Source organism: Saccostrea cucullata, unplaced genomic scaffold (assembly GCF_032062105.1).
Source record: "Saccostrea cucullata isolate Sc308-1 unplaced genomic scaffold, CSIRO_AGI_Scuc_v1 ctg5182, whole genome shotgun sequence".
In the NCBI taxonomy this organism is placed as follows: domain Eukaryota; kingdom Metazoa; phylum Mollusca; class Bivalvia; order Ostreida; family Ostreidae; genus Saccostrea; species Saccostrea cuccullata.
Window position 1 is genome coordinate 27501 of NW_026929943.1, and position 16078 is coordinate 43578.

At 32.0% G+C, this 16078-nt stretch overlaps 1 protein-coding gene across 1 annotated transcript in view; it reads left to right on the forward strand.

Moving 5' to 3' along the window:
- The first annotated feature begins 8999 nt into the window (after window positions 1–8999).
- The window catches only part of LOC134282500 (multiple epidermal growth factor-like domains protein 10), a 29083-nt gene continuing 22004 nt past the window's right edge, over window positions 9000–16078 (forward strand). Inside the window, exons 1-3 of the mRNA XM_062764907.1 lie at window positions 9000–9192; window positions 9426–9557; window positions 9927–10052. Coding sequence (XP_062620891.1) covers window positions 9099–9192; window positions 9426–9557; window positions 9927–10052 — 352 coding nt within the window. The 5' untranslated portion in view covers window positions 9000–9098. The remainder of the gene's footprint in view (window positions 9193–9425; window positions 9558–9926; window positions 10053–16078) is intronic.

Consider the following 16078-nt stretch of genomic DNA (forward strand, 5'->3'; position numbering starts at 1 on the left):
CTGATGAAAATTAATCTTAATTAGGAAAATGTATACCGGAATACCCTTTTCTTATCTCTATGCATGACCACGTTCAATTTTTCAATTTACTATTTAAAGCATGTAGGTTCTTGTTTCAAGATCCTTTATGTTCTCCCATGAAGATAATGGATGCCTAGGAAAAACAATATAATGAAAATGATATTGCATTAATAACGATTTTTCCTCCTACAGAACATACATTTTTACATCTTCAATGACCTTATAAATTAAGGTTGACAATGTGTCACTTTTATGGATGAAACATATGGAAATAACGAACAGTATTCAAGATCATCCATAAAACAATACAAAATGGGAGCAGAGCAAACAATAGCACTGTTTTCAGGGATGGAAATTAATAACAATGGACCAATGTTTTGAAATATGAAATAAAATATGATTTTCTTTAAAAACTACAACCCTTTTAGCTTTTGAAAACTGCCCACCTAAGAACGGGAAAAAATTGAAAATTTTGATTTTATTCTATTACTAAAAGAATAAAAAGTTTCTTTGTATTCATTTTTTTTTCTTTATATAGCTGCTTCAATATGTGAAGTAAAGAAAAGTTAAGCATGAAGCATAAGGAGATAACGAACAGTATTCAAACTCAGAAGTCCAGTAAAAAATACGAAATAGGAGCAGAGCAAACACGGACCTCCAAAACATCTGAGATGGGATCAGGTGCCATGGAGGAAAAGCATCCCCTGCTGACCAGTCACACCCGCCGAGTGATCCTTGTCAGAAAAGAACGGAAAAATCCGTAATCAATTCAGTGTATGAATAATGGACTAACAATTAGTATGAAAACCGTCAGTCGGCATTTGACTCAACGGTAGAGACTGCTCTTACGTATCGAATCAACTGAGATATATAAACTTCGTATGTAGGTGATGAAGGTATATTGTTGCATAAATAAGGTAAGTTGACGATAGAATAGTTAAAATCATCATAGAGCTTGGTTGTAAGATCAACATTCATCTTAAGTAAAATGTTCAAATATAAAACATATGTGTCAGACTTTGTAGTATCTTTTACTGATAAAAGATACCAAGGAGTCTGACACAAGTGTTTCATACTTGGATATTTTACTTAAAAAGACGTTAATGGTAGTCTTACAACCAAGCTCTATAATAAATGTGATTACTTTTCTATCGTCAACTTCAACTTCCCTTACTTATGCAGCAATATACCTTCAATACCTTTAAAATGGCCTGAACTTTAATTTATTGTGGGGAATGGTTGTATTTAAAGTTGTAAAGTCATAAATTTCTAAGCTGTTCATTTTTGTAAAATCTTGTGATTTCAAATTGTCCAAACGTTCCTTAGAATTTTTAAGTATCCACACCTGAGTCACACTACTTCATGAATATTTTGTTGCACAGTACTCTTGAAGTTTCTCCTTCATTACTGTTAATATCTTACTGAGGGTATAAAGAGGCTATGATGTAAAATGAGACTAACCTGTGCACAGAAGCATGGTTAAAATAATTAAATTTAATATCTCCATAATTATTCAAAAATCTCATTAAACAAAGGATTTACATTGGCATTAACAGCCTGTCTCAAACCTATAATAATATTCTGTTTAAGATTGACATGCATTTTTCACTCCAAAAAATTACTAAATCTGCCTCCCACAGCGCATGAAATACGTCAAAAAGTGATGTCATGTCGACAATTTTTATGCGATCATTGATTTGTTTATGATCTGCAGTGCGGGATTTAACTAGCAACTTTTTTTAATGCATTGTTACAACGCGAAATGTAATAACAACGCGAAATGTAATAAACCTGGATTATTACATTTTGCGTTATTACATTTTGCGTCGAGATCAACGCAAAATGTAATAACGCAAAATGTAATAAAACAATTTTAGATTATTACATTTTGTGTTATTACATTTTGCGTCGAGATCAACGCAAAAGGTAATAACGTGCTTTTTCGTTGTTACATTTTGCGTTATTTTATTTTTGCACTGAAAACAACGCAAAAGGTAATAAAACAATGTATGTAATAAAACAAAATATAATTAATATTTTTGCTTGCGTTTAACAAAAAAGATCATAGAATGATTAAAATATATACATGTAACCAAAATGGGAAACGCGCTGTAAAAATATTTAGAACTAAAACAATGAAACCAACGTTAGGGCTTTTTTTCGGACATAAATACATCAAAATGTATCGTTTTTCTGACTCTGATTTTAGTTGTATTGAATACACTGTACTTAATTATAAAAATTTAATTTAACTTTGATTGGCATATTTTTTATAGTCTTGTTAAATTTCTACCCAATAAAACATATTTGATTAACAAATATTGAACATAGGTTCATTAAAAGCTCTTGATATGCATTTTCGGCACGTAGATGAATAGAAGTGTGTGTGTGTGTGTGTCGAGCGAGGATCGGAGAGGGGCAGGGATAGGGCGGGGTGTTTACTTCGTATGTTTATTATTGTATTACTGTGAAACAATCCGTTTCATTATAGGATGGAAAGAGAGAGAGAAAATTTTGATTTAGCTTGTCTGCAGTGCTTGAGATTTGCATGGAACAGTATGGTATCATTATTGTCACTAAACCCCTTCCCGCTTTACACTTAAAACTGCTAGTACAAATGAATGGTTGTTTAATTTTTTTTAGATTCATTGCATTTGTCTATAAAAAAGCAAAAGCACACTGGTCAATACCCCTAAACAACCCTGCCCACAGATGCACGTTTTTAATTTGCAACACATTTTATATTAATATATTTATTAAACTGATTTTAAATACATGCAACTAATTAAATCAATATACATGTACTAGTATTATAAAATTTATGAATTGTAAGAAATTGATCTATTTTTTTCGTTCGTTTTATTTTCTTTTCATCGGCCACTACACTATTATTGTTCTCAATCTGGCTGACAAAAAATGTATTATTACATTTTGCATTTATGCTTAATCTCGACGCAAAATGTAACAACGCAAAATGTTATAATCCAAAAATCGTGCTATTACATTTTGCGTTATTACATTTTGCGTTGATCTCGACGCAAAATGTATTAACGCGAAATGTAATAATTCTCCAAAATGTATTGTTACATTTTGCGTTATTACATTCTGCGTTGATTTCGACGCAAAATGTTATAACGCAAAATGTAATAATCAAGGTTTATTACATTTCGCGTTGTTATTACATTTCGCGTTGTAACAATGCATTGATGAGTTTTATTGTTTTTATAATGCTAACCATAAAAAGCTATTTTTGAGTAATGTCACAGCAAATGGATGTAAAGGTATATGCAATTATCAAAGAAGTCTGTTATACAAGTTGCACTTTCCTGATTCCAAATTAAATTATCAAGAATCTATCAGTATAAAACGAGCCAGGTGCCCGTGAGTGTTTTGTGCCAATGCAAGAACGTTTATTGGAAATATATCAATCGTTCAAAATTACTCAGGCATATTTACAGTGGTTGTCAAAAAAATATTTATATTCTTCAACAAGCTCATCAGTTTACCATCTCATTTTCTGTCATAGAATGTCTAACATGGCTGTTGATTTCTATTCTGTAATCTGCATATTTGGTGTTTCCCTATAGATGTCCCTACCCATTTTAAATTAATTGATTGTATATTGTTTAACGTCCCTCCAGAGAATTTTTCACTCACATGGAGACGCCATCACTTGCCAGTGGAGAGCTACAAACTTTGTCCTTTACTCGGCATTCAGGGTCATTGAGAAGTGAGATATATTTTTCATGCCAACACGTACTGTGACAAGGGGCCTTGGTTTATACGTTCTCATTCGACGGAGCGGTCTCTGTGTCCCACAGTGAAATTCGAACCCGCGACGTAAGGATCGACGCCTTACTTTGCAAACCTACAGCATACGCTCTAACCACTGCGCCAAGCTGGTTTGTTAAGCTTTAAATTACACAAGGCATCCTATGTCAATTCTAAAAGTCCCCATCCCGCGACGCCATACACAAAGACAACCTCACGAGATTTACATACAAATAGTAGTGTGCCTCCTTAGCGCAGACATAAAGAGTTGACGAACGAGACTACATGCGCGTTTAGCCTCCTTAGCTCCCGTACACGGATTTTTCTCTAAAATTAAAAAAAAAACGTCAGTAATGTATTATACATATACACATTTGCATTGTCTACGAATAACGCTTTTATAAGCGTCATATTGTTGCAAATCAATGATCAAAAAATGAAATGTACTAGTATTTTCTTACTACTTTGTAATCTTTGCTTGAATGTTTATTGGTTTTTTCTAATTTTCAAGGGAATTGGCTGTTCTAAAGATTTTTCTATATAATGATTTAAAAGACAATTGTTTATAAATGTTTATCGTGTTAATTGCAGAATAGAAAATTCTTGGTAGTTCTTGGCAAAATTAATGATTTTTTTCTTGTAGGAAATAGCATTGACATGGGTAAAAAAAGTCTGTCATGAATTTTTTAACCAAGTGAGGAAAAGAAGTTCATTTTCTAGACGTACTTGTTTGCCATAAGAATTCATATCTCTTGTGTCTTTCTTTTGATTGACTTTATTTTAAAAAATGAAATACATGTATAAAAGAGCATTATACCATTACAGTGTTAAAAGAAAGCAGAGATTTAAAATAAATATGTAACAGCATTATAACAAAAATCTGCAACCATTAGTACATGTTATGGATCTAAAGTCAGCGTAGCGTAGATAAATACATGTAGAATATATATAAATAGAATAAATCATTTTTCCGAATCAATTAAGGCAAATTGTTTCAAGGATATTTCGGAAGCTATCATATATTATTGTTAAAATCCTTGTTCGCAATTCTTTTTCGTGCGGAATTATGGTTTCAGCAACACAAATAGGTCCACAACGTTTACTCGTGTATTCTATTAAGATGTTTTTAAACGTTTATTATGAGATCTTGTTGAGCAAATAGGGAAATCCTTATCGCTAGGAATAGCAAACGCTTTCATCTAATTGAATAGAATAATAACTTCCTGTAAATGAAACTTACTTCATGTACAAGGAACATGAAGAAAAAATATTTCAATCTGCCATTTGATTGAATATGTTTGTTGGTTTGCATGTTGTTTAACGTCCCTCTCGAGATTTTTTCACTCATATGGAGAGGCCACAACTTGCGTCGGATGTTGCAAATTTTGTCTTATGTCCGACACTCAGGACCATTGAGCTCTGAGGGATCTTTTTCGAGTCAGCAACTTCTGCGACACTCTGGACCTCAGTTCATACTGTCTCATCCGAAGAACTGGTCTCTATGTTCCACAGTGGAATTCGAACACCGCAGCATTGTTAAGGCTGAAATAAGGAGGCGGGGCCTAATTTATACGGGAAAAGTTTACTGTGACGTCACACTAAAATATGACTTTTATGTCTTCCACATAATACCAGAAAATGAAATAATTTGCAACTTTAAACAGCATTTGCGTAATAAACAACAATGAAACTTATCAATGCATTTCAAAAAAGGTTTCTAGATAAATCCCATACAGTTGGTTATAAACAAATCACTGATCTCGATGAACTTGTCAATCATGACGTCATTTTTGTAAAAATGACGTATTTCAAGTGCTGTGAAAGGCAGATTGAGGGATTGAGGGATTTTTTAACAATGAAAAACAGAAAATCATAAAACAGAATGTCATTTACAGGTTTTAAATAGGCTATTAATACCAATGTATATCCCTTGTAAGTGCGACTGTTCATAAACTATCGGGAGATTGTATTTGAATAATTTTGTCGTGTTTTTATGTTCAGGATAGGTATAATTTTTATCGAGGGGCCTCATTAAATCGTTCTTTCGCAAGGGCATACACTTTATGAATCTTAACCAATTTTTTTTTAAATATAAATAAAAGATAATTATGTTCCTTAACTTGAAAAGCGCTGCTGCTTTCTTTAAATCGAGAGGGTGAATTTATAAGTACACAAAATATTTGGTAATTAACAAACATATTTCGACATGGGACTATTCACTTGAAAATTTAACGCGAATTCTATTCAAAGCAGCAGCACTTTCCAGAAAGCACAAACTATACAGAAAAAAATTAATAGCTTGAATTTTTCAGTTCAAATAGGGTATGCCCTTGCAATATTGAAATTTGTTAATGACCTACATTCAGTACACGTACTATGCATTCAGCACGTGACTGTCCATCGATGGGACCAAACTTTATACAGTACAGAGTAGGTTATACTAAGCTTTTTTCATAAGTATTTAAGTTCTGTGATAATGAAACCCCTGATTAAAAATAAATTCAGTTTTAAAAACAATTCCTGTTTTATTTCTCATAGTAGGCTTTAACAGCTTTCACCTGAGCTGAAGCCTCAAGTGAGCTTTTCTGATCAAAATTTGTCCTTTGTCTGTCGTCATCGCTGTCGTGGTTGTCGTTAACTTATCATATTTTCATCTTCTTCTCAAGAACCACTGGCCCAATTTCAACCCAACTTGCTACAAAGTATTCTTGGGTAAAGGGAATTCAAGTTTGTTCAAATGAAGGACCACACCATTTTCCAAGGGGAGATTATTATGAATTAGAGTAAAATTAATGGCATTTTTAAAAAATCTTCTTCTCAAGAATCACTGGGTCAGGAAAGATGAAACTGAAGTGGAATCATTTTCAGGTAGTGTAGATTCAAGTTTGTTCAAATCATGAATCCCGGGGGTAGGGTGGGGCCACATAGGTTGTTAAAAGTTTTACATAGGAATAAAGAGGAAAAATCTTTAAAAATCTTCTCAAGACCCACTTGGCCAGGAAAGATGAAACTAATGTGGAATCATCCATAGGATGTGTAGATTCAAGTTTGTTCACATCATGACCCCCGGGGGTAGGGTGGGGCCACAATGGCCGATCAAAGTTTTACATAGGAATATATAGGAAAAATCTTTAAAAATCTTCTTCTCAAGAAACAGTGGGCGAGCAAAGATGAATCTGATGTGGAATCATCCTCAGGTAGTGTAGATTCAAGTTTGTGAAAATCATGACCCCCGGAGGTAGGTTGGGGCCAAAATGGACGATCAAAGTTTTACATAGAAATATATAGGGAACATCTTAAAAATCGCCTTTTCAAGTTCTTTAAAGCCATGATTAGTGATATTTATATGCATCCTCAGGTAGTGTAGATACTAGTTTATTCAAATCATGATTCCCCCCCCCCCGAACCTCAGTAAACTTTTAGTTCTGATCTGATATGTGTTTTTTTCCTAGCCGATGTGCTCAGGTAAGCGCAGTGGCCCCTGGGCCTCTTGTTATTCTGACTCTTACAACCTTAAACATCTTGCGCACTGTAAGAGGACTTTCACTTTTTCAGTTAGTTGCCGACTGTCTACTGAAATATATCAGGATACCAATTTTAGAGATGACTAGGTACCACCTTTTCTGTAGACAGTCAGACACAATCCCGTAAGTTTTAAGTTTTTCCAATCATAATTCGAGTCACAAACACAAAAACGGCACCGTATCAATATTTTTTAATGTGAAAGCCACCGCCACACACAATACCAAGCAAGAAAAAAAATACACAAAGAAGTACACAATATAAATAAATATTGTCTCTCTTTAATACAGGTTACTAATATGCAATGTCTGAGTTTTTACTCAGTGCTTTATTAATATTCTCACCTCTGTGTGTCCATTTTAACGGAAATTTTTAATAATAAAGTCTGCGCAGCATTGTTAAGGCTTGAATAAGGGGGCGGGGCCTAATTTATCCTAATTTATACGGGAAAACTGTGACGTCGCACAAAAATATGACTTTTATGTTTTTCTCATAATATCTGAAAATGAAATAATTTGCAACTTTTAACTGTATTAGCATAATAAAAAACAATATAACTTATCAATGCATTAAAAAAAGTTGCTAGTTAAATCCCATGTAGCTGGTTATAAACAAAGCACTGATCGCGATGAACTTGTAAACATGACGTCATATTGGTAAAAATGACGCATTTCATGTGCTGTGAGAGGCAGATTGAGGAATTTTTTAACAATGCAAAATGCGCTTTATTATTAACCGGAATATTATTTACAGGTTTTAGATAGTCGATTAATACCAATGTATATCCTTTATTTAGTGCAATTATTAATAAATTACCAAGAGAATGTATTTTATTAATTATGTCGTGTTTTTATGTACAGGTTACTTATATTTTACATCGAGATGCCTCATAAAATTGTACTTTCGCAAGGACATACACTGCATAGATCGGATCCATTTTTTGAATATAGATAAAGAATATTTTCCTTAACTTGAAAAGTGCTGCTGCTTTCTTTAAATAGATGGCTTGATTTTATAAGTACGCAAAATATCTGGTAAAAATCAATTATATTTCGACATTGACATATTTATTTGAAACTTTAACTATTAAAACGCGAATTCTATTCAAAGCAGCAGCACTTTTCAGAAACTACAAAGTATGCAGAAACAACTGATTGTTTGAATTTTTAATTTCAACTAGGGTATGCCCTTGCGATATTGAAATTTGTTAATGATCTACATTCAGTACACGAACTCTGCATTCATCACGTGACTGTCCATCGATGGGACTAAACTTCATACAGTACAGAGTGGGTTATATTATGCTATTTCCATAAGTATTAAAGTTCTGTGATAATAAAACAGATTAATTTAAATAAATTCAATTTTAAAAAATCCCCCTTTTTGCACGTCTATTTTCCATGATTTCTCGTAGTAGGCCTTAACAGTGCTGCGTGGTGTTCTTACTGTGTGATGTTCAGGGCCAAGGCAAAGGTAGGTTAACATATTATTTTATCATAAGTATAAAATAAGACAAAATTCCTTTGATAATTAAATAATGATTACATGTACGATAATAAAGCCTTTTAAATGAATTAGTGTATATAAGTTGGAATAGAGGGACTTGCGTCATCGAAGTGCAACAGACTTGTGATTATCAAGCTTTTTAGATTTTATTAATTATATAGTTTTTAGAATTCCAGATGAACAGGAAATTAAATTGTTTGTATAAGGATCTCGTAATCATTTGAAGTTATTATGGTTTTGAATTTAGCTTTCAATATTTAAAGTGCAGACAGGGCAATATGTGTAAAGCATTACATGTATTTAGGAGATATTATGTATTATTGCGATTTATTTGTTTGGTTGAAGTTGTTTGTTTGAAAAACACACCCAAAAGTAAGTACTTAGAAAGTGATTTTAATGTACCTATGTTCGTTATCTCCATATCCTTCTTTCTTCCAGAACAATCCATGCCAAAAAAATGTCTAATTGTCTAATGATTAGATACTGAACTGTAAGTATACATACACCTGACAATATAGCCTAGAACGCATAAAAAGAAATTATGTGCCATTTCATGAAAGTATGCATATAGCATATATTCTAATGAATTTACAAATTCATTTTAGGTATGGATTGCACAGTAGGATATATAGGTGGAAGATGCAATATACCCTGTCACTACCCAAGCTACGGAAAATTATGTCAATCACTGTGCTATTGTAAGAAGGAATACTGTAATCACAAGAACGGGTGTCTAGGTTTGCTATAATTAAAATAAATGTAGCCTATATTTTATAACAAAGAATTTATATAGCGAGGGAGGAGAAAGGGGTTTCATAGTTAGTATTCTTAAGGATCGTGTAATGCACTGGTTTTATGCTGATGGAATTCAAATCTTCCCTAAGAATGTGAAAGGTCGCTCAAAATGTTGACCATAGAACGTTTTCCTTCTCTCACAATGCATAAATGACCACCGGTGCCTTGCCTTGATAACACGTGATATGTTAGTGAAAGAATATTAATGAAAATAATTTACACTGTTTACGATTTTCTTAATACATTTTTATAGATAAAGGTTCCCAGGGTCAATGAGGTCATTTGTACGGAGAAAATATTTTTTTCCACAGATTGTCCACCTGGTTCCAGGGGACAAGGTTGTGAACATAACTGCACATATCCAAAATATGGCATATATTGCCGGTCAACATGTGACTGCTTGGAAGAAGAGTGTGATTATATCACTGGTTGTGAAGGTGAGGAAAGAAATTGTAAGATTATATATATAAAGATGATTTTAAAAATTTACATCATTCTTTTCTCGTTTTTCGACAAGAAAAGAAAAACAGAAAAAGAAATGCAGAATTTTTATACTTGCAAATATTATAACAAAATCTCTTTAACTGGTTGTGAAAGATTAATTGAGTTATTACATTAAAAGAATTAATATACATTGAGAAGAAATACTTTGTTAATAGCAGGTAGGACAAATGAATGTACCTCGACAAAAGGCAGAAAAAGTTCGAACACCATGCTTTCTAGTCCTATCGTACTTGCTTTTATTGCAGTTATTCAGTTTCTTTTACACAGTATATGTATATTTTTCAATATTCTACAAACCGCAGCCGCTGTACATAACATATTTTTGATATTTCATTTATTTTAGGTTCATCTCTACTTTAATTTGATTTCTATGCATAAATTGTTCCTCGAACAATTTATAAAATCGAATAATGTGCACCAAGGATAGTACCTTATTTACATGTATTTTCACTGTATTTATGATTATTTAAAAGGATTTAAAATGTGTTGGCATTCAAAACAGCTAAGTGTGAAAGAGGACATTCATGAATAAGCTAATAAAACAATTAAAAAGAAATATATTGAAGTGTACATGTAACATACACTAAAAATTCTGATGATAAAAATTGGTACATTTTTGATCTTATGTGACATTTTGTTAAAATACATTTAAAGCATTTAAAAAAGAAATATTTTGAAAAAAAGTGTTCAATTGATATTTTCTGTAGATGTTTCATAAAAAGAGGTAATTGTTGATTTAAATTAAAATCGTAGGTATAAATCTGTTTGTTAACAAGAATTTACAAATTCTTAAAACAGGAAAATGTCATCAAAATTTCAAATACGTGGCGTCCATAAATTACATTTTCCTGAAAGAACCGTATATGAATGACGGTGTCAAAGAGTTTACACGATAACTTTTTAATCATAAAGACTGAAACGGACAGGTTTTTATTACAGCTTTATGCTGATTCATATGAATTCTTCTTGAAATGAGATGAGTATGTTTTTAATGATTGAAAAATAAAAAAAATATTTTTCCTTCAAACCTACTTTAAGTCGAGTTGATTTTTAACTGCTACAGGAAGACAGTAATGCATGCAGTCAGCATATTTTAAATGTACAGGATTGGTTAAAGGAGGGATTCTTTACATAAATATCCTCATTTTTTATATTTAAAAAACCAATTGAATGTGTTGATAGCAATTAAATCAAATCTTGTAGATTTATTTACGAGCAAGGACAGGTCAAGATCATTATCATTTTCCTTTTTTCCATAAAGAATAAAAAATCACGTTGATCATGTGAGGCCTTCTTCTACTTCAAAAGTTTAAATCTTTATTCACCGAGAACATATTAGAAGATCCAAGCTGAATTATCTTTATTGATTATTTTAAATTAAGAAAATATTCAATATTATCCTATGCTTCGTATATTTATGCACTTCGTCGTATTGATGTAATCATGGTCACATTGTATTCATGGAAACTATGATATGTTAGAATTAAAATCAAAACTGAGTCCAGGAACTTTAAAATACAGAGTGGTCTTTCTAATGAAGTTATTCACGAGATAAGTTTGTTTTACTTTTTGATTATTTTATGATATCATTTCTTCCTGCATGAAGATATGAAGAGGAGGAATAACTTTTTTAACCCTATAATACATAATAATACATTTTAATGTTCAAATGTACAAAAAGACGCTTTACTAGAAATTCCCCATTTAAACAACCCTTTTTGTCGATTATGAGTAACAGCTATTTAGTAATTAGCTAAATTTAATGTTGCAATTTATAATTAACGCAGTATTTTTCAGTATCGGTCGTATTATTCAACGCACAATGCTTATCCGATTCAATAATTCGACCACATGAATGTCGTATATTTCGAGGGATTTGGGACAAGGGATCACAAATGAAGATAGTGGGAGTTAAAAGCAGTATTACTGTCAATGTACCAGTACACAATTCTTCTAGTCTTCTGAATTGGCAAACTATTGCAATGTATTTTATATAGTCGCTTTAAATTGCTTTAAATATAGATTTTGTGTGTTTTTTATTTTGTAGAATAACATGGATAACTAGTCGAACTAAAGACTGTTTTGTATAATCTATACACTTCATTAAAGTATTTTGCACTCGTGCAAAGTATCTCATCCCATGTAAAAGTATTTTAATTATTTATTTTATAAATAATTAATGAACTGGTGAATTAAAATCATAAAAAGTTTTTTTTCATTTAATGTCGTATATGTACATGTATGATTGGATTAATGCAGTTAATTAGCTGTTCAAAAAATAGAAAAATAATTAACTTACTAATAATGTTAATAACTCAACCTTTTATGTCTTAAAGCGGAAAGTAATATTCTTAATTTCTTTTTAAAATCTAAAATCGACTTATCCACATTTGTCTTTGCGGAAGCCTTTACCGGGACAATACCAATGGATAATGTTTCTACAAACTTGAAATCGCCGACAAAGAATAAAGGTATACCTGAAGCAAGGATTCATTATAGAGACGCAGTTTTAAATCGTAGCGGTAAAAATTTCAAATTATTACGATACTCTAAAATTATCAATAGACGTTGTGTCACTCTAGTTGTTATTTTTATTGTGTGACGTCACTCGTTCCCCTTCGGAAGTTCTCGGATGTCGCGACTACAGGAACTACGGCTAACAGTTTCACGCGGTCGTCTGCTAGGAAGCAGATTCAGCAGATTCGGGACTAGAGAATGGTGGACGGTACTGGACGTACTTCGTAATTCGATTAGCCGGGGAAGTGCAGATATATGATCTCACCATGTGTAACGAACGATGTCTGCGAGGCTGACTTAATCATGTTGGAGTACTTACAGTTGAACAGCGGAGTAAATTGTGTTGGTATTGTGTATTTGTTTGTTACTGTGTTTGTTGTCTATATGTTATTATTTCTTTATCATTAAAACTTGTTAAAGTTTTTATTCATTTTGGCTATTGTGTTTCTTGTAAGTGTGTCACAGCGAGCTATTGATAGATTTGTATATTCGGCGCACGTTACGAAATATAAATATTTTCTTGCAAATTGCCAAGACAACAAAATTGTTGAGTGAAACAATACTTTCATGGAAAACATACACACTTTGACAAAAAACATGGAAAAAAGGTGGTAATTTTTGTGCCAAGAAAACACTGAATGTGGAACCTGAAAATGTTTCAACTCTCTGTATCGTCGGGCTTTTGTAATTGCTGTAATACTAGTATTCTTATTTCTGTACATAAATATTGTTTTATGTCATAACAGGGCTGTTCTAATATGTTCATATATCAAATATGATATGTGCAAAAGCGTCATGCATGAAATTTAGTGTTATATACTATATATTTTAATTTTTTCGCGGTTTACCTTGAAATTACCCATCCTTTTGCTATCAACAGCATGTTGCTATACCATGATTAAAATCGTTTTATTGGAAATAAAGACCACTGACACTTTATCTTCCAAGTTTTCCCTCATCATTATGAGCGATATCAGTATTGCAAACGCAATCAATTTTCTTCAATAACCGAATACGGATGATATTGATGAAGGCCGAAAGATTATAAATAAAGTTTACAGGCACATGATATAAATTCGAGTAACTATGCAAGATAAAAGACAAATAAACAACGCTTTAACTGGCACTTGTACAGTATTCGAGAGGGAATATAAGGGAATATGTACAAAATTGAAATATTTTTGACCAACGGATTTACTTTTGCTTATAACATAATTGTTCATCATATGGAATAAGTGTTAAACAGCAAACGGATCTTTTATTCCGTAATTTTCTTTCCATGATGCCCATTATGTTTAAGAACAAAAATACTAAGTCTGATCACATAGAATGTCTAAAGTCAAAAATCTAAATCTTTGTCAATTTAATCAATTTGTGCAGATCCGGAGGGAACAAAGAAACATATACATGAAATACTGTATTTGACGAAGAAAAGGATTGATATATACTGGTAGAGTACAAAAGTGATCAAGACTATTCATTGACAATATGCGTAAAAGGGCAATTCTGCTTAACAGGTACAAACTAATTCCAATGTAATTTTCAGCTACATGACAGCTGACAAACTTGCGCATGAAATGTATGGAGATAACAAACAGTGTTTACGAGTAAGTCCCAATTTCTCTGCATCATTTTTGTAATGTTTGATAAAACATTGAGATTGAATATTTCTCAATACAACATTGGAGCTGAGGAAACACGGATTTATGAAAACATCAGAGGTGGGATCAGATGCCATGGAGGAGTAAGCATCCCCTGCCAGCTGATCATGTCTCTCGTGTGCTCCTTATTATGATCAGGAAACAAAGATAAAATATGTGTATTAGTCTTATAAAAAGATTGATAAACATCTATCAGTATTTGACATAAATATTGTCGTTATTTGGAAAGTTCCTGGCATGTGGCATCAGACTTCAGAGACTGTTTTGAAAGCGATAAGAAATTATGAATTTCAGCATTTTACAGTTCTTTTTTTAAATTCTGTTTGCAAAACGTCATACAAAGTGCTAATTCAATTAGAGATGTGTTGACAGGGGATAACAGTTTGACCAAAAGTGAAGGCTATCCCCTGCAAACGTGGTTTATTCATTTTTTAATCGTGTAAAATATTGATTAAAAATTATTTTACTAGTCTTTTGCTGATCTTTTTTAAGCAATTTATCTTCAAATGAAATATTTTTATTGCAGATAAAGCAGTCAAAATGCAGTTCGTCGATAGAAACTTGCAAAAGAAGTACAAACACTATGCTTTCTAGTGTATTCAATGTTTGTTTTTTTTATTCTCTGCAAAACTCCTTTGTAATTCACCTCAAGATCTTGATATGGGATTAAGAGAAATATGATTACTTTATATAAAATTCTTGTGTTAAACAATTTGAACTTGAAAAGTGGATATCAAGGACTTTTAATTTCTATTTTTTTTTATTGATGAAAAAAATGTGAGGTATTCAAAGCATTAAAAAATAAGATTTAAAAAATGATATTTTAATGAGATAAAACGAAAATCAAAGTGGTTAATTCAAGAATTGGTAAACCATGATTTAAAAAATCAAAGTTAATACTTGTTATACAGGGAGTAAATAATGGATGCAATCTTGTAATTACATGTATTAATATCGCATAAAGAAATTATAGCATTAATTTGCTTATTCCTAACGTAATTAGGAAATTATTTGACAAGTTATCCAAATGATATTTTCTGCAGCTGATATATTTGATATATAGAGTTTAATTCTTTTATACGGAAGTAAAGGTTGTGTCAGAATTCTATGAAGCACCTTTGTATATTAAAATGTTACATACAAATAGAATAGAAGGAAATGTTTTATCAAAATAGCGTTCGTCCTAACAAAAAATGGGTTTGTTAACTACATTGGAAACAATATAATTAAAATTAGATCTTTGATCCGCTCCAGCTTGATCGCTACACTGTGTAGCTATCAAACTGGAGCGGATCAAAGATCTAATTTCAATTATATTGCACTGGAAATTTCATTTACTCTAAAATATTTTAAACATTGACTTATTTATGTGAGAACTTTTATTTGATTTACTACTATATAAACTTTACTAAATAAAACATTTTATTCCCTAAGGTAAAAACATTGAACTTTTATATAAAACCTATGATACTTTGATTTACAATATTGTAATACCATTGAAATTATGTTTGTATGTTATAATTTAGTTCTCATATATGATATGTTATGGTCATTTATGGGGTTTTTTTAATTTCTGAATCTCGATTTCATTAATAAAGCTAATGTATTTGTACAACATTGATGCTCCTGAATGGCAGCTCACAGCGTAGATGTACAGACCCTAAAACGTGCTACTACACCTCAGAAACGAACCGCACCGTTCCGTGCAGAAAGCGTACCGTACCGTGAACAAAGCGTACCGTTCCGTGCACAAAGCGAACCGTTCCATGCACAAAGCGTAC